The sequence below is a fragment of the Odontomachus brunneus genome, unplaced genomic scaffold (assembly GCF_010583005.1).
Source record: "Odontomachus brunneus isolate Ranch 3 - 2012 unplaced genomic scaffold, Obru_v1 Obru_scaffold_050, whole genome shotgun sequence".
Lineage (NCBI taxonomy): Eukaryota > Metazoa > Arthropoda > Insecta > Hymenoptera > Formicidae > Odontomachus > Odontomachus brunneus.
In genome coordinates this window covers 734,472-761,089 of record NW_022639500.1, presented here as the reverse complement: position 1 = coordinate 761,089, position 26,618 = coordinate 734,472, and the positions used below count along the sequence as shown (strand labels likewise).

The following is a 26,618-nucleotide window of genomic DNA, read 5'->3' as shown; positions in this document are numbered from 1 at the left end:
GTGATGGAATTTACTTCTATCCAGTTTGCGCGTGACGGCACTGTCTGTGTCTGCAAACTGCATCAATAATGATAACAGTCGCTGCTGTTGAATGTTTCAATGATATTTTACCGATTGCAATGCTATACTTGCTATACTATAACTAAACTATCACTTACAAATATAGCACATTTCAGTGCACTAATTACTTTAACTAGTAAATTGCTAAACTACTTAACTATTAAACATATATTGATCTCTCAGAATACACAAATGTTAGAGATACTAGAGAGATCGAAAATAGGGCTAGAATTTCGAGGCGGGATCATTCCTCGCGAGGAAAAATTTGTGATTAGTCCACATTTCTTTTATCTAAACTCTAAGATTAGTTCTCTTGATATACTGATTTAGTTTTACAAAATCATATCCGTTAGAAGCGACGCGGTAACGGGTTCAACTGCCACGACAACTCGAACGAATTCATCCGATTGGATCGTCCTTGCTGATCCCGCTGCGATCGCGGTGAATCGGCGCGGAAGTGAACGCGCGCGGTTTGAAAGCTCGTGGGTTTCAACAGGTGCTTTCGCGGACCTGAAGTATGCAGGTATGTGGAAGCAAGCACTCGTCCCCCGTGAAGACCTCTTACACGTGCGCACTCCACTTGTGCACAAAGCGGGCCCGTATATTTCTGCTTTCCATCTCGAGAGCTCGCAGAGGCTCTCTCGAAAAGTGTGCCGCGCTGAACGTGCGCCTACCTCTTTTTATCTTTCTCTCTTTCTTCTCTTTAATATCTCGCTCTTTTCTTTCGCCGTGTGCATACGCACATTGTCGTACGTACGGTCGGACGTAAACAAATTTCCGAGGGAGATGCGTGCAGAAATGTTTCGTAGTTAATAAGCTGTTGGCGAAACATGGTGGTCATTAAACGCGCGTTTTCATTGTACGGCGCGTACATGCCGAGAGACCTCTGGGGTCGCGCAATCATCGAGTGGCAAAGCTGCGGTTGGAGAACATCTCACCCTGATGTGCCATTTGGAGTTCTGCGGTTATTCGTATCAAACGACACTTTGCATATACACACGTGTACTCGACGACGACGACGACCATAACGACGAGACGACGAGACTTGCGTACGCAAAATCGATCGTCGTAATTCACGTGACGCGAGCCACTACGGAAACAGAATCCGGCATGTAACAGGTGACGCACGCCGCGTAAAGCTCGCCGGCGGTTTACGGAGTTCAAAGGAAGAGAACGGACGAAAGCGCACCGACAACCGAAGAAACGCAAATATGGAATTCGGGATCGAGAGAGCCGCGCGCTCATTCGGCTCGATTCCCTTCGAGATCACTCGAGAATCAGGGTCTATTCTCCGGGACACTCGAGCAGATTAGACTGTCACAAGCTGTTCCACGTTTCCACGTTTCACAATAAGCCAGCGCGCAGCCTAGAAAAGAGGAGGACCGACTCCGAGGGGCGGTTGCATCGAGTGACCGTATCCACTCGAAACAAAAATAATTCTATCCCTGTAAGAGAGCGGGCGAGAGTGAGTAGAGAGAGATTCGGTGGAAAAACGGCGGAGAGATCGAGAGAGAGAGAGAGAGAGAGAGAGAGAGAGAGAGAGAGAGAGAGAGAGAGAGAGAGAGAGAGAGAGAGAGAGAGAGAGAGAGAGAGAGAGAGAGAGAGAGAGAGAGAGAGAGAGAGAGAGAGAGAGAGAGAGAGAGAGAGAGAGAGAGAGAGACAGAGCTAGGGACAGATATCCGAGGCTACGTAAGCCCCTCGACAATGGGGGAAGATATTTTCTCTAATGAACCAAGACGAGTACACTCCAGTGCCAATTACACTTCAACCGCGTTCTCCGTATTTCGCTCTACTTGACTTCTGTCATTTCAAAGCCAACGAAATGTCGGAGAGACAAGGGAGGGCGAGACAGAAGAGGAGCAGAGAAAGAGAGCAAATAAGAGAGTAAGAGAAAGAGAGAGAGAAGAGGAGGTGGAGGAGAGAAAACGGAGGAGGATGGCCTGCTGCAAGAGTGGGCACCCACGATCGATGCTGAACCTCGTGTCTTCTCGTCTCTTGTTCGGAGCAATAAAGTGCGAGACGAGGAAGCGAGGGGCACAGAGATAAGCCGGACAATTAATTTTAAGGCGAATCCAAAGATGGTGGGATTTTTCGACGCGACGCACCTTCGTTACGAAGGATCTCGCTCGCACGTACGGGGTACACGGTTTTCCGAAGGAGCTGAAGGACCCTCCTCTCTCTCTCTCTCTCTCTCTTTCTCTTTCGAAACGCTCGCGAACACGACTCCGTTGCGGAGTGTAGCTCGTTCCGCGCGTAATTAGCACGATCGTCGAGGCCTAATTAGCGATCCTGCGACGATTATTACGCGGTGCAATTAATTACTCGCGTTCCTGCGCGAGCCCGAGAATAAAAGCGTTATTTACAAATCATCGAAGGAAGCCAGACGAAATGGCGCTTAGCGGGATTAAGATCATACGTCGGATCGCGCCGGTATAATTAAAGCGAGGCGCCGATCGAAATTAATGGCGGGCGCGGAATAGCGCGAGTTACGCAAACGAGATGCGTGCGATTTCGCGACGACAGTACGTCTTAATTTACCATAGATTACGCAGATCACAATAAACCAAGTCGATAGGGTCGGTCCGAGCCGTAAGCCTTGATTAACGGATTTAATTATGGGATTGTGCGTGGGGAGGAGCGGAGGGCCGGATTGTGCAGCGGTCATTATAGGGGCCTTAGTAACCCGTATCCCATACACCCTGGATATACCTATGATGCTCTGTCCGTATACACGGTGTCCCTACATAACGTCCGATAATATGTATGCCGCGGAACGAGCAAGTTCGCCCGCCGCGCGGCCAAATATATTAACAGAGTCATTACGCGCAGCGAGACGTATTCCGCCGGCCACGCCGTCGTCCATTCGAATTTTCTTCACAGCCGCGCGATCTTTGCATTCGCATGTAAATCGCGAACTTTATTACACCCTGTACGTAAAAGTCTCTACCCGCCTAAGCTTAATACGGCATCGTGGCCGCTCGTGGTCCGCGGGGAATAAGACTTTAAATTCGAATCCTCGTTTCTCTCCCTCTCTCTATTCTCTTAACTCTTTCTCTCTTTCTCTCTCTCTCATCTTAACTCTTTCTCTCTTTCTCTCTCTCTCTCTCTCTCTTAATTTCTTTCTCTCTATCTCTCTATCTATCGCAGCACAGTGTCCGCGCGAATACAGAAAAGTTCGCGAGCGCAAAAGATAATTAAGTTGATAATTAAAAGATACAATCGCGCGCGCCGAGGGCTTTCACGGTGGCTAAGTGACAAAAGCAATCAATCAAAGGGACAAGCGTGGATTCCACTCACGTCGAGAGAGAGAGAGAGGGGGGGAGGAGAAACAGAGAGACGTGTGTATAGATATAGACGAGCGTATTCGTGCTCGGACCATTAAGGCTCCTATCATTTGTTACCATCAGGGATCGGTGTATCCGTTAATACCATGTTTCACGGCTCCGCGATTCCGCCGACGGTGAGTATAAGCGTATTAAACTAAGTATTCCGGACATGCGGGGTGTATCGATTCCCTTGTCCGCGAAAAACGCCCGTCTTCGGGGCCCCCGTTTAGAGTGAAGCGACGGGAAGGGTCAATCTCCTCTCTCGCAACGTTAAGCCCGACACGCTAAATATTATTACGATCGTATAAATCGAGTCGTGTGCAATTAGCGAGCGAACAATAAGCAATATCATTGCACGCGACAGCTGTATACAGAGAGGAGAAAATCGCTACGAGTACATTTCAAGATTAGCATAATAATATAAATGATTTATCAGATCTCTCTCAAAAAATCTCTCAGATATGACTTATAAAAATGTTCGTTGTGTTTGCACGGAGAGAATTTTGTAATAAAAATTACCAGAGAATTTTGCGACCGAGGAGTAGACCAACATTCTAGTGATTAACTATCTTTCCACTTCATATATGCTACTTATATTTTGGGAAATGAAATATACTATTGAAAAATTAACAATGTGAGATTTACTATGTTCCTTAACGACACGTCTTCTTGTAACTACCAGGAACATTGATAAGAATTTATGTGAAAAAAGAGACTATAATATTTTTTCCGTGTAAAAACATATGACATGTATGAAATGACACAAAATATATGACGTGATACACGCGACGCGGTTAGAATCGCGCAACTCGCACGGTGAAAGGGCAAGTACGCGCGAATGCCCGGAATTTCGATTACAAGACTACTCTCGAGACACCTACAGTTCTCAAGATGTCACTTTGCATGAATTTCCTCGGGCGTCGTCTCCGAGGAAGCTCTCTTGTAGCCAGCGGCGCGTACAGCAGAGGCGGAACCCTCCGGTTAAATGAAATCACGGTCAATCTAACGTTATGTAAATCGGCGGTCACTATCTGGTCAGTTTTGCATATGAATGCCAAAGGGACGGCACACTTACGCGGCGCTGTGTACGACCTTAAGATGATGCTAATCAGTGCTCTCTCTGTCTCTCGCCCCCGGGAGAGCCCCGCCGAGTTCTATCCATGGTTCGTTTGGTTTAGTGCTTTCGGGAGTCAAAGCCGAAGCAGCGATCCGAGGAGTTAGGTCGCGGGCGAATCTCGCCGGTCCCTGACTGCGAATTTTCGCGACGTTTCGAATCGTCGTCGAGAAAGTCGTCTTCCCGACGATCATTGCCTCACGACGCCTCCTTTGTACCGTGCGTCGACGAGACGACACGCGACCTTACACCAATTACGTCTCATAAAGCGTCTCGTTGAAGTTAGCACGACTAATAACATCATTTTCGCCGAGCCGATTAAAAGAAGCACGAAGAGAAGAACAGAAGAGAGAGAAAGAGAGAGAGAGAGAGAAATAAAGAAAGCGGCGCGTATCTGAAATATTTTAATCGAAGCACTTGCGCTCCGGCGAAGAGTCTAATGCGAAGCGGTAACTCGCAACACCGCGCGCTTCTAATGTCACCACATGGTTTCGATGACTGGGCCTGCACTGGGTAATCCTATGGGGTAGCACCTACTCGAAAAGCGCCCGTCGCGCAAATATTGTCCGTCGGTGGTGCACGACGAAATTCAAAATCTACCGCTGCCCGCCGACAATTGTTCCCCGTTTATCGGCCAGCAACGGCATTATCCCGAGGGGTGCGCACCCTCTGATTAAAAATTCTCGCGTGGTTAAGCCTCTGATAATGATCTTCCCTAACCCCTTTCCGCCCGTGGGGTTTATACAGTATGGTCTAAAAACGATTGTACTTACTCAGTCGGCGTACACGGGCGACGGCTAAAGCGCAAATGGCTCGAGGTCATCGCGAATAAGAGTTAACGATCGTTGTCAAGGGTGGTATCGAAGGGACAAGTCTCGGGATCGTTCAGCTTCCACCAAGAGTTCGCGTATCTGCAAGTAAATTATTTCGGATCGGTCATACTCGCGAATTTCCACAGAGTGTGAGAACACTCGCGTGATTTAATACCCATCTCTCTCTCTCTCTCTCTTTTCCTCTCCTTCTCTTTCTGTATTCAATATTTTTATATATAATTAAACGACATTTAATTAAACACCCATGTACTATTCACTGAATGAATTTGAATGAATGCAACATCAAAGATATTGCGAGGAAGCCCCTCTTGTGCCGCGGGTATCGCGTCGAGCGATGCTATCTCGGCCTGGTCCGCGGCCCCGGGTTATTAATTAATATCGTGTCAAAGGTCAAATGAATTCCTATTGAGGACTCTCCTCATCTGGCGGTAAGCCGAGCGTGAAGCAGGCGGCCGCCCGCGAAATTTGTCATAGGTCTAACGACCCTCGTTATTAAAAGTAACGTTCCAGTGACCTCGCGTGATAATCCACTCACTTGACAAATCGAGATAATTGCAGCGGCAGCCCTTAATCTCCTCCTCGAGCGCCGTCTCTAACCCGACAAACAAAAGACCTACGAAGGCGACCGGAGAAACCTTTGTTTCGCGCGGAAATAAAACGAGACTCGCCGGCGCGCCATTCACCACCAATTTGTACAGGAATATATTTCGACACGACGAAAGACAGAGAGAGAGAGAGAGAGAGAGAGAGAGAGAGAGAGAGAGGAAGGAAAAGTTTAAGGTTGTCGAATTGTCGTGGAATATACACGTACATTTATCAAGAGCCATCGCGTGTGTATACACTAGTCAAAAATCTCGCCATTACCAAATGACAGGTCACCGCGATGCATTTGCGAACATTTGAGAAGAATCGTGAATAAAGCTCGTATATTTCAATCGTGTGTGAAATATGTTGCAATTACAGGCGCACCTCGTCGCCGCACAATTTCCCGCGAAAATAACGCGGAGCAACGAAACGCGCGGGATGAAATGCAAAAAGAGAGGAAAGGAGGGGAAAGAGAGAGAGAGAGAGAGAGAGAGAGAGAGAGAGAGAGAGAGAGTGTGTGGAAGCGCGAAACAACGAGAACGAATACCCGCAGTGTCCGACGCGCACTTCCATTAATTAAATATTCAAAATCGCCGTTAATCCGGTCAGCCCGCGTACGGGCCATTCACCGTGGCGATCGAAATCAGCCTCGACGACGGATCCCCGGACCGTTTGGGATCTCGGTGCGGCTTAGGCAAATGAAAGCCGCGGCGCTCGGCATGCAAATACGCACTTTTGTGCGCGAAACCCACCGCTGCGGACGTTAATAAATTTTTCCGCGCGCGTTCGACGTGTGACTAATGACGGCGAATTAACGCGAGAGCCCGGTTCCAACGTACCTGAAAGAACAATCAGGTGTCGTGGCGCGAAGGAAAGAGAAGAGGAAAAAAAGGGCAAACCCGCGCAGAGTCGCGCGACACGGCGGGGAAAAAAGCGCCAGGTCACCCTCTAGACCGCGCGGAGAGTTTGCTTAAGGTGTGACAAATTCCGGAAGACGGATCGATCGACCACCACCAAGACCACCACTACTACCGTCGTCGCTATTCGTTGCGAATTACGTCTACCTGCCTACGACGCTCATTCGCATTCAAATGCGAAGTTAACGAACAAGGTGGTCTCGTAATAAATGACACGGGCAAAAAGTGCGCGCGCGCGCGCGCGCGTATTTCCCGGCCTCCCTTGTCCTCCCCCGGGTTAATTATTCAGCCTAAGGGGGTTGTAAGCAGATTGGTCTCACCCCTAAGCCCTATCTCGGTACAACGAGGGTGGGAGAGACGGGACGGGGGTGGTGCGCGGACGGGGATCGAGACTTTAAACCGCCCTTACTTACTGACTGGTGTCTGTGATTAGAAGCAGAAATATGCTAAGCGGCCTACCAATTATCGGAGATTCCTAGTCGCGGAATTACACCGCCCGGAACAGAGCGGGTCACGCTGCAACGACGAGGGAGATTATTACGCGAGGAGACACCTCTCTCGCGCGCATTTTGTTTGCGATCGCTGCGGACGCGCGAGGAGACGGATAAACGTGATTCCCCGGTGAGCTTCGAGTAGTTTTTCCTCCCGCGCACAAATAGCGCGACTCGTAAATATAAAGCGGAAAACGCAGTTAACACACGCGCGAAACTTCTGATAATCCGGAGATTCGCGATCCCCGCGGCCGTAACGCGGTCGTCGAACCTCGTAAAGTCGGGGTCCGCGCGAAACGCCCGCTGAATCGAGTTTTTCTAATCCCAACGTACGATCAAAGTCCGCTACGAACGGCGCAACGGGGGCGGCGGGGGCAGGTTCAATCGTCTGCGGCGAGGGCGGAAATTAATTCCACGCCGGCGACAATAATTTCGGACGAACGCGCGTTCTCTTTGAGAACGAGCGGAGCGCGCTGCGGGACCGGGGGCGCGCACGAAAGGATAGTGGAAAATCGTAAGGGAACATTGTCGTTAACTTTTACGACGCCATTAACGTGGCCGTCTTCCGACATTCCGAACGCGAGCTGGACACCGTGACGTCACCGTAAAAGAAGGAGCAAAAGGAGAAAAGAGAGTTAGAAAAAGAATTAGCCGAGAGACCACGAGTTGCCCAATCTCCCCCCCTTCCTCTCACCCACACGCCATCCCGTCTTTCTTCGTGCCTCGTACATCCTTCTATGGTATTGCAGCGGTCGTAACTTCGACAAAGGGCAATATTCGAGTTACTCGACCTGAATGCGGAATGTTCCCGGCGAATTGATCGCGGCGAAGAGGAGAAAGATTTAACAACATGTGAAGCACACACTGCGACTCACGCATCCTACTGTTACTCTCCGAGTGTGCATGTGTACGTGTGCGATACGTGAGAGATTTTCGGACGGCGCGCGGTACGGGAATTAAGTCACCTAAGTTATTGCTTAATTAAGAGTTCGCGCCGCCCAATTTACGCGGGTCTCTCAATTCGCGCGGCACTTTCTGACAACACACCGCGCCGGGGACAAACGACTGCGACCACGGCGAACCGCGGACCTTCGCCTGCGAGTGGCATTGCGTGTGCGGCGTTGAAACGAAAAAATAAAAATAAAAAACAAACGAAGAAATCAGAGAAACCGCGCACGTACGCGCGAACTGGCGAACAAGCGAGCGCCCGGAGACAAACGGGTAGACGAAGGTAACGTTTCGGGGCTTGACACGCGTATCTAAAACACAAGCCCGCGGCCACGTGCCAGGCTCCCCTGCCTGTCAGGTCACGTGACCGTGCGTAAAAGGGTTGAGATTTTCCAGCCCGGACTTTCCGCGGCGCGACTTGACAGATCGTCTCGCTAAGTCTGACTGATACTCGTCCGCCACGGGCTTCGCTTTAATTATGAGATATTATTCCGGGATCTCGCGCCCCTGAGCGCGATCGGGTTTAATGTCTTTTTAAAAGGAGATCGGCAACGACGACGACGGCCGGAGTTTTAGAACGAAACAATTAGTCGAGCGTCGTTTCGTCGTCGGTGCCAATTTCCGTCGGTCGAGCGAGTGTGTGTGTGTGTGTGTGAGATAGAGAGATAGAGAGGGAGAAAGAAAGAGAGAGCGAGTTTATACGCGGAGCTTTTCGATCGGATTCCTCTCCCGTGCCGGTAAACCGCCGAGGACAATATTATCCCCGCGAGAGTGGAGGTCGTTACTTCACGCTCGGTCGCTGAAACTTGGTGAAATTCTAAAATCTCGAAAGGTTCCGAGCAATATCCCGGGAAAAGTTCCGACACTTTCTTAAACTTCCACGGGCAACGGCTAGATATGATCCACTTTATTGCCGTCTACTCAACGGCGCGCGGGAGCTTCTATGATTTTAATCCTCGCGCTCTATCTTACTCCTACGTATTCTCGTTGATGAGGCTCGAGATATAGAACGGTTTTAATTAAATTCTTAAGTATTGCCGGCTATGACCGCTATAAACAGTGCGCCTCAATATTCTGGAAAATTTTGGATAATCAGATATTGATGAGGATCTTTAGACATTGATGAATTATAACTATTTATCGTATAATACGAATACCGGCCTAGATGTCGACTCGGGATTTTGTTCCTCCTAAAATTCATGAAACGCTCGTTAAAATCGGACACATATCCTGGGTGACAAATAATTTAACATTCCTGAAAATACACGATTGTTCCAATAGTCTCGCGTTCTTTTACTTGTCCTACTTTGTGCGCACTTATCCGTTATCGAATTACGTTCCCAGTCGACTAGTATAACGTACATTTCTGCAGACCTCTTCCATGTGATCACGAGGAAACTTTGTATCAGGAAACGCGAGTTTATACAGTAGACGCAATCTAGCGGCCATTAGTGCGCGCAGTTGCGGCAAATATCGTGTTGATGCTGCCAGCACCACTACCACGGCAGACCACGTCGGTGATTCAAGCGCGCAAACCTAACGTGCGCAACCATAAAGAACGAGTTCAGGAAGAGCGAGCCGCGTCACGCGCATTACGGACAATAATATCCCGCGCGACTTCGACTGCTCGCCGCCAGAAGACGAAAGAAACGGGTGATGGATGCGCGCCGTAATCCGCGCTAACTTCCTACGGGATTTGGCGGCGCAGAGACGGCGGCGGTGGTTGCCTTTGGCCTAACTGCGCGAACCAACCAACCAACCAACCAACGAATGAACGAGCAGGCAGGCAGCCAGCCACCCCTAATTCAAACCTGGCCTAAAACCTCGAAATCAAGTCAAGTCACTAAGTCTCTCCCGGGGGTCGTGCGCGCGACGCCCCGAGACGCCCCCGAGACGCCGTTCTAATTAACATCGTGTCGCTCTTACGGCTTAAGTCGCGCGCTCGCGCGGCGCACGACGACTGAGAATGCGTCTTCCGAAAATCATTACGAGGGGGAGGGGTGACCGTGTAAAGAGATAGGAGGACGACGTGGCGGTGCGGCTGTCAAGTCGGGACGAGAGGCGGAGGGATGGTCGGATAAATAGATAGAGGCAGAGAACGGCACTCACCCCCTGAGAGCCCGAACGATTCTCGGGGTCGGTGGAGAAGCCGAAGAGCGAGAGAGGATGGGTGAGTGAATGGGCGGGTGAGTGAGAGAGTGAGGCAGGATTCAAATTTTCGCAAATCATTCCGCGGACGGGGGGAGGTTCGGTAACCCCTTTTGCCGGGATTATCGGGACCCATGTGGCCCCGGCTCGCTGATGGCTCGTTACCGAACCGAGCCTCTCTTCGATAACCGACAGATATTGCTATTTATGAACGTCGCCCGGGCCCTCGTCACGCCACCGACGGCATCTCTTTGTCTTTCCTCGGCTATACGCGCCACTATGGCGATTGTCGGCCCCGGTCACGTCCCCGACACGTGTCGGAGATAACACTTCGCGAGGAGAGACGATGGATTCGCGAACGCGTTGTCGATCGAGATGGATCGTCGTCGTGGAAGCGGGGAAAACGATCGCGACTTGCCCAAGTCTTCGCGTCGCGCCGATAAAGCGTGTCAAGGTGATGGCGGAGCCGAGGATGTTACGTAAAGTAGATGTAGCAATGCCGGCAATTGTCCGGTCGCCGCCGTCGTTCGAGAGACACGCGCGAAATCATGATCGCGAAATTACTCGCGGCAACAAAGTGCACGCGATTTTAATTTGCCTTCGATACCAATTCTCGGTACAGTATTGTGATGTTAATTAAATTGGAGGATTTATTTTTTCCTTGGAGATCTTATACGAAAAAATAAAAACCACGAAATATCGATATATATACTTACAGATAATTAGAAATTCTCCCAAAAAGGAAAAAAACTCAAATTATAAGTCTATATATACATCAAAGGTTGAGTAATGCGCGAAAGTCATCTCGAAAAGAAAATTTCTTGAGATCTGATTGCGATCTAACTTGATTTCTCAAAATAATTCAAAGTTCTGAATTAAAATGTAATGTTTTAAATATGCGATTTTAAATTGGGAAACCTAAAGTATCTCCAATATTTTTTTTTATCTTTACTTTTTGTTAGAATTGAGCAAAACATTACTTTCTAAATAATTTCATTATTTAGCAAACACTGCTCAAAATATTTTTAAAATATTTAAATTTTTACTTAAATTTTTACTTTCTGATATATTTTTGAAAATTTTGAAATATTTTACTTTTTGAAATATTTTACTAAAATTTTTACTTTTTGATATTTTATTCTATTGAAAACAATAACTGATATGAAAATACGATTCCCTGCTTGATATCATAAAAGTATACCGACATTACCGACTGAAAAAAGAGGTGAATTCCCATAGTATTTCTGTGAAATTTCCAGAGTACCCATGTTTAGGGTAAGAATGGTATCCCCAATTGATAGTATAGTGATATAATTTTAGGTGAAATTTGGGCATTCTAATCAGAATGAATCTCGGAAAATTTTGAAAGATTTCTACGCGGAATGGAATAAATAATCGCGAAATAATATCATAAATATTGCAACTTTCAAATAAGTCTTTTCCACTTAGTCGCGACCAACTCTATACCAGTCCGAGCAATTGGAGTTGCCTGGGTGTATTAATCTAGCGCTCCGTCTACAAATATATTTCTCGGGCGGTGGCCCAACGATCAACGAGAGTCTTGAGCGTACTTCCCCGCGAACCCCGCTGGAAGTCGATGTCCGGCTTAAGTAAACGAAGCGGCCGCCGCAGGGGTTGCTGCGATGGACTAAGATATTTGTCACCTCATTGTTCGTCTCCCGGGCCCGGGCTAAGTTCACAGACGGAGTTTAATGTCACGCAATTCCTGCGAGCGCCGCAAGGATTATTCCTGCGGGCAGGATGTGTCGCGAGATATATCTTGCGCAGTTCACCGCCGAAACGAGCCCATTTCGGCGAGAGCGCACTCGGCGAGAGCTTCGCCGTCGCACCCGCCGCGCACCACACAGATCCCGACAGCGACGAGGAATAGCGCGGCCGTGACATTACGGCGCGAGCCTTAATTAGCGCGACTTCCAAACGATCGCCGCGCGTATAACAGCACGAGCCCGATGACGAGAGACGGAGACTGTCCTCCGCTTAAGCGCCGCGCCGTTAATTAATCCGAAGCGTCGTAGCTGGGTGTACGCGGAGTGTCTCCCAGGGTGTTCTTCACGGCGACGCCTGAACAGACTTCACCCACACACAAAGAGAGCCAACGACACGCTCATACCGCCAATGTCCACGTAGCTTCGATCGCGAGCACGGCGGAGACCGAACGTCGCCGGCCGTGTCCATGGAATTTTTCAATCGCCGCGATAATGGTTGGCTTTCACGCTCGGTGAAGTTCCTTGGTCGAGCAGATGTGGAACCCGATAACGGGTCGGCATTAATGCGGTCGTTTCGTTGCGACGCACGCGTTGCCGCCGCCGCCGCCGCCAGCGCGATTTCGAAAGGCGTACGCGCAGGTGGCACACGTCGATGTGATACGATACGATTCCGCGACCTTACGCCGTTAAATTGTAGCACCGCCGGCGCTGATGAGAGAGGCGAGCGCGCCGAGTTAGACCATTTACCGTAATTACACGGGCGGCGGGCTGACCGCGCGAGACGTAATGGCACGGTATCACAATGTTGTTGGCGACGGCGGCGGCGACGGCCGTGTCGTGCCGCGTTCGCTTTCGTGACCGATGATCAAGCGCAGTCAATTTGTAGCGTGCATTAGTTATCAACATACCGTCGCCTGATTGCGCGACTACTGAATCACGACGGCGTGCAAATGCGTTTCTGAGTGTTTCGCGTACAAGACATCGTACAATCTTAGAAACCGATTGCACCGCGTGTCGAACTTTTGCTTCTGCATTGACCCTGCAAGCTCCGTCCAACTTGAGGGATCAATGAGGAATCTCGAGATGGAACATTGTACAAATTATTGTGCTGCCTTGATGACACAAACAGTTATCTATTGCACGTCGAGTCTTAGAGACAGATTCATTTCAGAATTATTTAATATCTTGATATTTTTTACCTTTGTCTTTAATCTTTATATTGTTTCAATTTCAGTCAGCAATGACTTATCAATTAGATAATTTACTCAGTTGTAAATAGAGTATGTGAGCTACTTTAATGAAAAAATAAACGATAAAACTATTATGAAGAAATAAAATGTGTTACTTTATCCCTTGTCCAATCTTGCTTTAATTTTTAAGCGGTAAGAAATTGACCAACCACAGTTCATTGCTTTTAAAATAATCGATTGTGGTTGGTCAATTTATTACGGCTTAAAGATTAAAGCAAGGTTGTGGACTAGGGATTACTTCTCCTTACATCCTTACATCATAATATATGATATGATAATTGCGCGCGAATATTAAATAATTGTCAAGTCCTTCTAAGGGACAATTCGGCATGGAGGAAACGATATAAAGTAACTATTTATTGCATCAAGGTAGCACAATGTCGTCTGTAGGAATATAGTATCCTCCAAGTTTGACGAAATGTGCAGGGTTAATGTGAAATAAAAATTTCAACTCGAGTTGATCCCTCTCGCTAATAACGCGAATTCCCCGACGTTGTATTCTCGGCGGGTCGAGTGGAGAGAGCCCGGCCTGGGGCACGCGTCTTCCGCGAAAACACGCCGTAAAACACGCGATTGGAAACTGAAACATCGTGCTTCTCTCGTGTAGCCGTTCGTTACATTCGACAGCTATTTGTAGCCGAGTCACTCCCAGCTCGTAATACGAGCTTCTTGGATCCGACTCGAGTTATAACTCGAGCCCCCCTTTTCAACGAGCTGTTAATTTTCTAAATTTAGAAGGACGTAAGAAAAGCGCGATCGCGTCGCGGAGAAAGCGGTCATGGAAACGAATTATCTCTTACCCCATTTGTTTTCAGCAGCTGACTGCGAGCAAAGCGAGGGAGGAGGATCGGGAGACGAGGGAGGACGGTGCACGAAAGCGACGAAAACGCATCGGCTCGAGAACTAGCAGCGCGAGCGAAGGCAACCCCTCGCTCCCTGGGGGACATCATCAGGGAAATTGGATTCGGCATTTTTCAAATCCTACCCCCGAAAACACTCGTGCGGATGTTGCGCGAGCGACCTCGGCGAAACCGTATTTTCATCCCTAAGAGGTTTGCTGCTCGACAATCGAATTACGCCATATTTTTATACGCCGCTTAGGTCGAGAAAGCAAAAACAAAATACAATAATAATGGTAAGATAACGCGACATATGCGAATCGATGTCTGTAGAATTAATGTTATTCCCTGACTGACAGTTTTGTAGTTTGAAATCGCACACGTTGTTAATATATTTACGATGATATAATCGATCTTTCTGGCAAGTAACACGACGTACGTGAAGTGGACCAATGTCACAGTGTCGGATTTTAACGAGATCATCCGGACGGGTCTCTCAATCTATCTCGGGAACGAAAGTACGACCTCTTGCGTGTGTATCTTGCCTTTATATATTAAGAAAAAAAATTAATGATTCCGAGAAATATGCGAATATATTGGTAGAAAATATATCCAGGAGATATTGTTACGGTGAGATTAATACTCGCGCGTCCCCCCTTATTATTACACACGCGACAGGATCAGATTGGTAAGGCTAACGGATGATTTTCGTCGGAATGCGACCTCGTCACCTCGAGACGATCCCTCATTTCACAGTTCCAACCGAAGATTAAGATCTACCCCTTAAAGCGCCAACTCTCCGCTGCTCGCCCGCGGCTAAGTTTCGCGCAGCCGTAACTCATCGTCGGCAGATAACGTCGGCCGATGTATTATTTATCCTCGTTGTCACCGCAATTATTCATATCACTATCATACCGCGACGCGGTTTCCGCCGGCGATCAAAAGCGACTCGTGCTTATTATCGCGTTTCAAGGTAGCGGACACGTTGACACGTTCCATTTCTCTCCCTCTCTCTCGCTCTCTCGCGCAGCCACGCGAATAACAAATATCGACGTTTATTAACGCGTCAGGCGCGATAAGTGGCATGTACGAGCAGTAATGTAAAACATAAAACATCGGTCGTATCAGCAGACGAGTGCAAGCCACATGTATCTCGTGAAAAATAGAGCATACATGTTTAGGAAGCGTAAAAACTTGTCCAATAATTAGACAATTCCAAGTCCAAAATTGAAGAATACACAGTGAGAGCTGTGTACAGAGCGATGATAGTAAAATTATATGCGGCGAAACGTGGGATCATCGGAACTCCCGGAACTGCTACGCGCGCTGGCTCCGGTAGTTTCATCGAATGGAGATGTAATTGCGAATGGAGATTAGCCGGGGAGCCGGGGCGTTATCTCGGCAGGCAGAATCTCGCGAGACGAGAGCGCGTCTAGTTAGTACGTTTACGACAGTTCGCGGCAAGGAAGGAAGGAAGGAAGGCAGGCAGACAGGAAGGAAGGAAGGAAGGAAGAGGAAGAAGACGGGCGAGACACGAACAGATGCGAGGCGGGCCAGGGGGCATCGTCATAAAACGTAAGCACGGAAGATATCTCTAAGTGTGAAATATTTTAGTCTAATCCAGCAATATCATAAAGAACACGCCCGGCAAAGGCGGCCGCGCGACGAGGCGCCCGAAGTCGTAACCAGGCATTAGGGCTGTTTACAAAAGGCCCTTCGATGCCGCGCGTCGCGCGAAATCGTCGTTACCCCGGAGCCTGCGCGGCGTGAGCACCGGCTGCGAAACTCACCACCTGGGTCCCACCTCACCCTTATTATCAACAATCGTAAAACGCCAAATTGAAAGTCCTCGATGGATAAGGCGGGAAAAGGGCGTCTCGCTTGTGACTGTGGTACGAAAGTAAAGGAACGGTCGCGCGCGAATGCGAGCGCGCACCCGCCTGCAAACAAGATCTGCGTGCGGTTAGGGCAATTTCGGAGTCGGCATAAAAAGGCACTTTGGCGCGGGAGTCGCTAATACGCGGCCGTACAGCTCATTTCGCTATCCGCAGCTGCGGGAGGACACCGCATAAAGAATAACATAACAAACTCCTGTCGAGCGCGGCGCGCGTTACGTCGCGGTTAAGTAGTCGCAGTCGGCTCGAGATGGACGTATCGGGGATGCGCAGCGGTGCAAAGCGAGCGTATATTGAGAGAGAAAAAGAAATCCAAAAATACCCACCCCTCCGACGGATACTAATAACATATTTACTCAAATCCAAATTCTTTTGTTCGAACAGAACGAACGCTCAAAGGCAAGGTTTTAAGAAAATGTATGTTTCCTTATTTGAAAAATATTTTCTCCCAGTGTAAAAATGTATGTATTAGCGCAAGTAAATATGTGTTCTTATAATATCTACCGAATAAATATTTCTCAGATATTTTCTCTCTCACAGTGCACAAACAAACGGCAAAAAATGTCGTGAAACTTCCGCGATCGCATTTTTCTCTGCGGATTCTCTCCCTCAGTCTCTCCTCTTTTCTTTCGTTTCCTCGATAAACGGAGAATTACTCGCGATGACTTCGAGAAAAAGTCAACGCGGGCGCCATCGGGAGGACCTCCGGGCGTCTAATGTCCACCTCGGGGAGGACCTGCGAATTCAATCTGTCCGAGGTGACAAGACAAATGTACTTCCGCTGCGGACGGACTCTGTCCGCCTCGTACACTGATCTTGTCCTCTCCCGCAGGAGAGCCGCGGCTCAATTAGCCAAAAAATTGGGGCGCCGCGCCAGTGAATACCTAGAAAAAGTAATTCGATTGAAAGGGACCGAGGCTATAGAGATAAGTGAGAGAAGATGCCAGTCATCCCCCGGTAATTAGTCAAGGGTCGCTCGAGTGCCGTGAGGAATTCCGAGTCTCCCGCTATCGTCCCCGGCGCGTACGAACGAAGGGAGCCGGATCTCGGAACGCGGACGAAGGATAAGCCCGGATCCGCAGGCATGAGATACACCGTGGAAAAGTCGCGTCCAGCTTGAATTTGATTGATTAGCCGACCCCTGCACGGGAATGGACTGTCGCGATTGTTTCCGATGGAGTAATCGCGACTGCTTAGTTCGCGAAGGCGAACGCTCGTCGCCGGCGGTCGGACAGGCGTAATGATACGTACGAAGTTTTCCCATTTCATCGATTGCTCGTCGTTATGAAATAACAATGAGCCCACGCCACTTTTTTCGCGGCGTTTCGCCGCACCGACGCGCGGCTAATGGCCTAGCTGTGTTAAATAATCGCGTGGAATTGATCGCGCGTGAGAGAGGAAAAATCTGTGAAAACCGACAGGCCGCGCCGCGCCTTTCGCCTACGTTGTCGCTGACGCAGCATCGCGGACATGTTTGTTAAGCGCGTTGTGCTGCAGCCTCGAAGACGAAACATTAAAAATCGAAAGCATATCCCTGTTAACTGATTAAAAAAGCCAGCAACGTGACAGAGCATCCGCCAGCGTGTACCGATTATTCGCGGGTAATGCTTTTTTACTGTACAGAGCCGACCGGGGAAAAAAAAGAATATATTTACCCCCTCCCCTTCCTCGCCACGTGTGCGTATAATGGAGGAACACCGCGGAGATACCGGCGGAAAAAATTGAAGCTGCCCGGCGAAATTACCCGGCCGCGCTCCGAGCGGCGCGTTTCATTACACTCGCGCGTGAACGCGCGTCCCACCGAGAACATCCCGGGACAATACATTTAATCAAGGACGAAAATGGCCTCGCCATGCGAATTTCGATTCATAACCCTGCGCGACGAGCGAGCGCGAATGCGCACGGTCGCGTCGTGCATCGCGCGTCCTGCGTCATTGGGACGCGCTTTTTCCCAAAAATATCCATTAAGCCGCGGGTATTACACGCCGAGCCGGGCCGCATCAGGTTCTCCAAATACCATCGAGCATCATGAATAGCCCGGATCCATTGGACGGAACGTGACTCGTGATCCGCGATGAGCCAATGCTTGTTGCCCTCCCTCCCTCTCTCATCCTCTCACCGTCGAAGCCGCGTTTCATAAAGAATACTAACATTTGGCGAGGGTTGAGAGGGTCCGGCGGAAGCGTAGGGTTAAAATGTCAACGGCGATGAATGGCGCGAGCAGTGTCATCGGAAGATAGCTACGTGACATTTCGCGGTGTATCCGTGGTCGTTGCGGCGTCGAATTACCGGCATGTAGTACGTACGTACCGGTGCGACGTCGCACGTGGTGCTGTACCCCCGGGAATGTTACGGAGGTGCTTCCAGGACACTATGGACTGTCGGCCAGTCCAGTGGGTATACGTATTGGACTCCGGACAGCGGTCATCTGTCACTGTCAAGCCCCACCAAGCCGCCTTACGGCCGGGTGGCGAACAGGGGGAGGAAGGAGGGAAGAGCAGGTCGACGAAGGGAGGTTCGAACCCTCCGGTAACACGTGCCGATGTCTACGTTCGGACCCCGATCTCTCTCGCTTCGTGTGTACTACATACATTATATACATACATATGGGAGATGCATGTCTTGGGCTTGTTGACTGTTTCCTAGCAACGCTGGAGATCGGATGGCAGCGAAAAGAGGAGTAACGATGTCAGAAGCAAACGGCGCACTCCTGCGTTAACACGTGATCTTCCCGCACGTCTGCGGCTGCGTTCGGGGAGATTTAACGCTATAAGCGTCCTCTGTCTTTGTTACTTATTGAAAGTTGAACTTACTCACTGTTACTTACTGAAGGCTCAAGTATTTGCCGTTGCTAGGAAATCAGGAAACAAGTCAAAAGAGTAGACATATCTCTCCAAACCACCTTATTTCTTTTACAAGTAAACCCACCCCAAAGGTACACTCCGACTACTTTCTAATTTGGCACAAATGTAAAAGTACAAAAAATATTTAGGTCATATTTTTTCATTTTAGTCCACCTTGAGTTTCACGGGCAGTTTATAGATTTTTAATGTTCTCACTTCTATCATCAACAAGTGCATCAAAAATGCATAAGAAATAAAATTGAATACAAGATATAGTTAAATAATTTTAACAAAATCGGCATAGCTGAGACACGAACCATTCTAAATTTCTTTAACTGAGATTCCAATCGAAATATTTTAAATGTGTGTTAAATTAGTCAAAAATGGTTCGAATCTCGGCCAAATCGAGAGATCCGGCAGTTTTAATTAAAATATTAACAAATTCGGTATAGCTAAAATACGAACTATTCTAAATTTCTTTAGCCGAGATTTCAACCAAAATATTTTGAATCTGTTATATTGTCAAATGTGCTATAGTAAAAAATGATTCGAATTTCGGCCAAATCGAGAAAATATTTGTATAAATAATTTTTTTCAACTTTTTACATGTTTTGTTTAAACATTCTATTATTTATACAAGTAATTTTACACATTTGACTTCATATTGATAATCAGCAGGCGCCTATATCTTATATTCAATTTTATTTTTTATGCATTTTTGTTACACTTGTTGATGATAAGAGTGAGAATATTAAAAAGTTATAAACTGCCTTTTGTTAAACTCATGAAATTGAATAAAGTTGAATAACCATTTTGCAAATAATCACGATAATTATTCTTTGATTTTGTGTGATCCACAGTGAAAACAATAATCTCATCACTCTTTTTCTCTCTCTGTTACAGTAGACGAAAAATCTAAACCTAAATAAAAAAATCTAAATAATTCACCGCGAAATAAAAAGGTATCGCGCGTGTTTTTGCTGTGTCATAGACATCGCTAGTCGACATCGTTGTCAACTAGCCCCGCGCAACCGGTCTCACTGTACGGCGCCATTTTGTCAGGGGCGACGCGTTTAATGTGGCCAGCGCTGTTCGGCCTACCGTGCTTTGAGCGATCATGACATTCGAATTTTCCAAATGGACGATGGAAAAGTGACGCAGACACGTGTCAAAGAGATTGCTTCTTGTTTCTTCGCTACGTCGACTCATCCGCGAGTTATAGCCGTTTAGAGTTCCTCAAGAAGAGTTAGGACACCGCGTGATGGTTTCTGACTGAACTGGACCCTAACCACCATTAATAGTGGAGAAAAGAATAAGAGTAACAACACGCTGCAACTTCTGTGCAGGCTTCCATAAATGACAGCGTCTTAACTCTTATTTGAGGACCGAACGGAGTGCGCAGACTTGCTGTTGCGCCGGCATATCGCGTTTACATACTATCTTTTTCTTAAAATGAGCTAAACAATAACTGCAGCGAGACTTGCCCCGCAGTGCGCTAAAGGGTGAACGTAGCCGATCGAATGCGCAGATCGATACAAGCGTCAATAATACCGCTTGTAGACGTAGCGACTTGAAACAAAAAGCGCTATAAAGGGGAAATTACTGCGCTTTCGATGGATGTGAAATAGTCCTTCTATAGAATGAGGATCAAATAGTATAGTCATATAAGTACGAAAGACATCAGTTTTTGTGTTTGCGTGAACGTGGACATTGATCTGGGAAACCTCGGTTTGGATTCGTAATCCGAAGCGTCAGTTTCATTTTTTTTATGGATATGAAATGCAATTTAAAAGAAAAGAGCAAAACGACAATAATCGGAATTTTATTCTGTTTTTCAGTTATGATATGAGAGTGTCTGGATTTAAGTGTCTAAAACTCGTTAAACTAAATAGAAAAATCCTTCGTCAATTCATGAACAATCGCAGTAATTTTTAAGATCTTAATTAAGATCTTCGAGAGGGGCAAACTACCGATTCTGATACATGATTAACATTGTTAGCGGGATGATAGGCGAGGCGGGTCGACGACGAGGGAAGGGTTAATGGATTGACGTCTCTCCTCGCTCCGTTTGCGTGTGCCAATGCGTACGTCTAATATACGTCTGCAAACGTTAACGCGATATCTCGCGGTGTCTGCCGCGCGCAGCGCAGCGTATCGCAGCGTAGCGCAGCGCAGCGCAGCGCAGCGCAGCGTTACTATCCATCTGAGTATGATACGAAGGTGGTGGTATCCGAACGGCAGAATGTCGGGAAACGGCTTAATCAAGGCACCGGGATGCCTCTGGCCGTACTCAAGTTAATGCGATATTTGCGAACGTGAAAGGTTAGCAAACCGATCCATAATTCAAAATCAACAATTACACCGCGCGATGCCTCCGCCGTCGTGCCGTTCTCTCGCTCTATCTATCTATTTATCTCGGGCAACGAGCTCCGACGAAGGTAACGGCGCACTTGCGTAATCGACACGCGAGATGTATATCTAATTTAGAGCGAGGTATATCGCGGCGAGAAACGTGAGGGAAGGAGATCTCCAAACAATGAAAACTTGCGTCTCGCGGATACAGCAAGAAAGAGCGTGATCGATTAACGTTAGACCTACCAGCGTAGGCAAAAATTGTAATTTCTCATAAAAATTATATTCAAATTTGTAAGAGTGCATTTTATATTTTTAATTGACGTCGATTAAAACTATATAATAAGAGTAAATAGACATATCCTCCCTTGTGTCTCTTTTTTCAAAGCCCTATCATTTTAATCCTCTGATAGGAATAGGTCGTTAGTCATCGCGGTAGAATCTATCCTGAGAGAAAAATATCTAAAGAATAAAAGATATTTATTCAATGAATGCTTTAATAATACACATTTACTTAAATCGAAATCTTTTATCCATACACAGTGGAAATAAATGCCTTTATGAAAAACTGAGATTCTAAGAAAATGCACATTTCCTAATTTAAAAATTATTTTTACGAGTGATTATGTTATTAATATTCACCGAATAAATATCATTTATTTCTTAGATATTTTTTCTCAGTGCAGCGTTAAACCCGCGACCTTCTCTCAATTATCCCCGGCTTCGGCGGTGCGATTGACGAGATGAAGAATTCGCGGCGCGAAGTGAGAGGAGACTCTCTCGAGATGTATATAAAAAAGAGAAAAAAAGAGAGAGATGGAAGAGGGGAAAGCGGGGATTACCGTATACAGGGTGTCCCAGATCACCTTCACAATCTCTCGTGAGGACGTAGAGCAGACTGAGATGAACACAAAAGTCCCATACAGTTTTGCGATATTCTCAATAATAATAGAGAAATTAGTTGTAAAAGATTAAGGAAAAACGCACGCTGAATTGTTAAGGGAGGAGCGCTCGCGGCCTAATAAAATAACGTACGGATGTCAGCGCGCGGTGATTGGAAAAACAATGCATCACTGCCTATACTTATATCGTTGCACTCCTACATCTCGCCTCGACATGGTACGGCAGAACGTAGAATCGTAGCAATGCAAGTCGCGCACTGACATCTGCCTACTATATTACTGGGTCGCGAGCGCTCCTTCCTTAACCATTCAATGTGCGTTTTTCCTTAATTTTTTACAATTAATTTCTCGGTTATTATTGAGAATATCGCAAAACGGTATGAGACTTGTGTTCATCTCAATCCGCTCTACGTCCTCACCAGAGATTGGTGAAGGTGATCTGAGACATCCTGTATACGAACGACGAGGGGATGGTGTATTGGAGCTTGAAAAATCGTCGTTTATCACGCGGCGATTACGCACGATCCAACGGACATACCGACGGCGAGCGCCGGACATGATCGATATTCAGACAGCATCCTCGCGTCGGAGAAGATGCGTCCGTTAAATAGCGGCGCGACTCCTCAGGCTTGCGCGGTGATTAATAACTGGCCGTTCACGTCGCATTACTCATCGACGTTGCAGCGCGTAGACTTCCGCCAGACACGGGGCTTACTTACGAGTCTGCGGTTTCCAGCTCCGGACGACCCGCGGCGCGGGTGAACGCGCTGTTACAGCAGCGGCCGCGGGAGTTTCGGGCCGGACGAGACACTTTTTCGCCGTGATCGACCGCCTAGATCGAACATCGTTACCGCACGACGCCGGCAAATATTTACGACGCCTGTGCAATACTGATGAGGGACGCGGTGTACCGCAAGACGCGGCCTTTACAGCTCTTAGCTTTTAGAATTACCTTGCCGGTCGTTCGCCGTTGGGAAAATCGAGCCGTGTGTCTGCTTCGGAGGACTATCGGCCGTAATAATTCATGGGAGAAGCGAGCGAGAGCTAAACGCAAAGAAGAGAGAGCAATTTAATCCTTTGCATGCGGAAATCGAGCTCTACTCCACACAGATATATTCATCAAGCTATAAGACACAAAACAGCATTAAATCTGGAATCGTGAATCGAAATTTGGATCCTACTTTCAGCCTTACTATTCCATTCAGCATCTATTTTGATACTCTGAAACCTACATTCAACCTCTTTTGATTCTATTTAATCTACTCGAATCGAAATTTTGATCCTATTCTCAGCCTCACTGTTCCATTCAATTATCTATTTTGACACTAAAGAAAATAAAAAAGAAAATTTCGGAATCAAAGTAGAGGTAAAATATATCAATGAAGTTATAGTTACTTTGCTAACTTAACTTTTACTGTACGTTGTAGAATTCAAGGTTTAACACAGAATCAGAATTTCGATTAGGGTATCAACTACAGTATGATAAAATTAAGATAAAATTAAGTGTTTCCTTGCTTTTTAAAATCCTAATCTTTTTGTCTCGTCACCAGGTCGCTCGAAATGAGATACTGAGTTGATTGCAGAATCCATTGCGGTTCATCGCAAAGAGTTAACACGACCACGGCGTCGTCATCGTCACGAGCAATTTGCCTTTCTCGTATTCTCACCTCAATCGTATCGTCCGCGGTATAAATCATCGGGTTATTACCGCGCCCTGTAATTCAATATGCATACACCGTGTTACGAAAAAAGCGCGCAATCGCCGGCATAATGATGCCCGCGATCCACGAAGTGGAGATTCTCATAACCTTCCGTATCCGGCGGAAGACGGCCGGCTTTTCGGTTCGTCGCAACAATATTTTACAATCTAACGGATTTTACGAGCAACTCCCAGCAGTCCCGCGGCTCTTCAATCTTCCTCAACGCGCCTATGAATATAAATACGAAGGCGGCGGTGATTTATGCGGCCGGGAGAATGGTCGGTGGAAAGAAAAAGGAAAGCGCGCGCGAGAGGACGATTCGATACTTCGGGACTCATTTTATGTCGCGGTCAGTGTTTATGCCCCAGATTTTAGCACCTCCCTGAAGGCATTTGAGGTTCCTCCCTGTTGAGAGCTCACCAATTTTTATGACACGGCACTCCTTCTCACCGCTTTTTACTCCCTCCTCGCCACCACAGCTTGACTTCCTCACGAACGACCTCTGGCCGTTAGCAAAGCATGTCGCGAACCGAAGAAATAAATCATCCGCCGTGAAAGGCGGAGGGATAAAGAGATAGAAAGAGAAAGGAAGAGAGGAGGAATAGTGTATTTAATATTTACACTAAGTGCTCCTCGCGTCGCAGGATTTCGCGAGCATTTTTAACCGACGTGATTTTTAATCGCGTATCCTCCCCCGCGGAAAATCACGTTATGAGTCACTGTCTCGCAGAGCCGTCCTCAATGAAATTCGCGAATAATGGACGCGATTAATCCGCGGAAATTGACGTTGTATCTCGGCTTAAAGCTCGACGGCCGCTTCTCCAACGCTTCTGGCGTCGCGCGCGTCGGACGCAGTCGAGGGAAGACTCGCTGGATGCTGGTATGCAATTTGCATGCGTGGCAAAGTGCAGGCGCCGCCGCGACTGTTTACGGACGCGGGGTGCAATCAAACGGGAGCGGCGTAATTCCCAAACTTCGTCTCGCGCGCAGTGCTCGAAATACTCCAGCGTGGGAGTCGTTATTAAGCCTCCACTATTCCTCCTCTCCCCCGCGATAAGAAGAGAAGTCGCGGGTGTGTTGGCGCGCGCAATTCCATTGTTGCCCGCAAATCTAACAGTACGAGAGCCGGTCATTGATCGCCGTGGATCGGAGAGGGGGAGGGAGGAGGGCGGCGGAGGGGCCTGCTTTCTTTGATCGACAGGTAATGACAGTTTAAACCGTTTCGACGTTGACGGGATAGCCGCTGTCGCGGGCGGTTTAGGCTCTTCGCGGCGTGGCAGGTCAATAATTTCCCCGACGGGCGGTAATCCTTTCCGCATGCAGCCTATAAGCTCCGTGTATGCCCGTGGTACTCGCTCGCTCGCGCAATACACGCGTAATGCATTTGATCCGCGCTAAAACGCATTCGGATGCCGCGCTCGCCGATCATGTCGTTTCATGCGCTTACGAACTTGGGCCGCTGCGGTCTCGTAAAAATGCCTCGGATGCGCGCGCGAGTTCTGAGGGGTGAGAGCAGGAATGAGAGAGCCAGAGGGATTTCCTGGCTGAAGCCGCCGAGAGAACGACCGGTCACGGCCAATCGCGAATAATCGGTCTCGTATTTTTTTCAAGCGACGCGTTCGCGCTGAATCCGCTCGATTCCGACTGTATTAAAGTTTGTTCTGTTGAATGAACGAATTAACGACGTGTCTAGGTGTCTGAGTTCTTCCTCTGCCTCGTTCTCGGCGAGTTTCCTCGCGAAAGATGCACGAAGACGTGCATCCGGCTGTAATTTGAATAATAATAAGCTCTGCAGCGAGAGATTTCCTCAGTTTAAATTTTACTCCCACTTTTGACCTGATTTTCTTTCTACAATCTATAGGACTATTCTGTAGGACTAGTATAAGTTTGTACAATGAGAGAAGAAATATCTAAAAAATAAGAATTATTCAATGAATAATTAATTATATATTCACTTGTATCAATATACACACACACACATTATATTTTTACATTAAGAAAAAATTTCTCTCAAATATGAAGAAATATATACTTTTCTAAAACCGTTATTATTCATAAGAGCAATTGTTTATTCTATTAAAACAAAAAATATAGATTAGAAGTAAATGTATCATTAGTACCTACCAAATAAATATTTTTAATTAAAATATTTGAAATAAAAACATTGTGCGCCTCTAAATGGCAGAAGCTTCAGAGTATCCAGAATATGAAAGTATGTTAAATAGAACATTGAGGTAAAAGGATCAAAAATTAGACTCGGATCATTGAACCTGCACTCGTCGTCGAGATTTTCAGTCGGATTTGTTACGATATCGTCGAGACGAGGATTCGCGTCGCGACTGGCTAGGGGGAGACCGAGACGTTCGGCGATGCTTTCAATGGATAGCGCCGACTATTATCGCCCGTGATTAATAACCGCGCCGTGACTCGACTTGAACTTCATCCTCGGCGATGGTCCGTGCGTCCCGCGCCGTTTGATTATTCCAGCGCGGAATTCTATCGGCAAATTGCCCGCGTCAGATTCGTCATCGGTGAGCATTATCTCGGAGTGATCGAGAAAGGCGTCGCGCCCAGTTACCGTCCAATTCCATCTCGCGTCACCTTGAAACGTCGCAAAGGAGAAGGGGAGAAAGAGAAAGAGAAGGAAGAAAAAAGAAGAAGCTGCGTCGCGTTTCCCGACCAAGTCAA

General features: G+C 47.5%; 1 protein-coding gene across 3 annotated transcripts in view; it reads right to left on the bottom strand.

Annotated features, from left to right (window-relative positions):
* The window catches only part of LOC116845257, a 211,350-nt gene that overhangs the window by 66,024 nt on the left and 118,708 nt on the right, over positions 1-26,618 (bottom strand). The window contains exon 3 of one of the 3 annotated variants that reach the window (XR_004378219.1): positions 5,274-5,411. The exons of 1 other annotated variant lie outside the window; for it this stretch is intronic. Coding sequence is in view for 1 of the 2 variants with exons in the window: in XM_032817746.1 (XP_032673637.1) it covers positions 5,336-5,411 (76 nt within the window). In the remaining variant the exon portion in view is untranslated. Of the gene's footprint in view, positions 1-5,053; positions 5,412-26,618 lie in introns of those variants that run through there. One more of the 3 variants, XM_032817746.1, reaches the window with a different exon arrangement.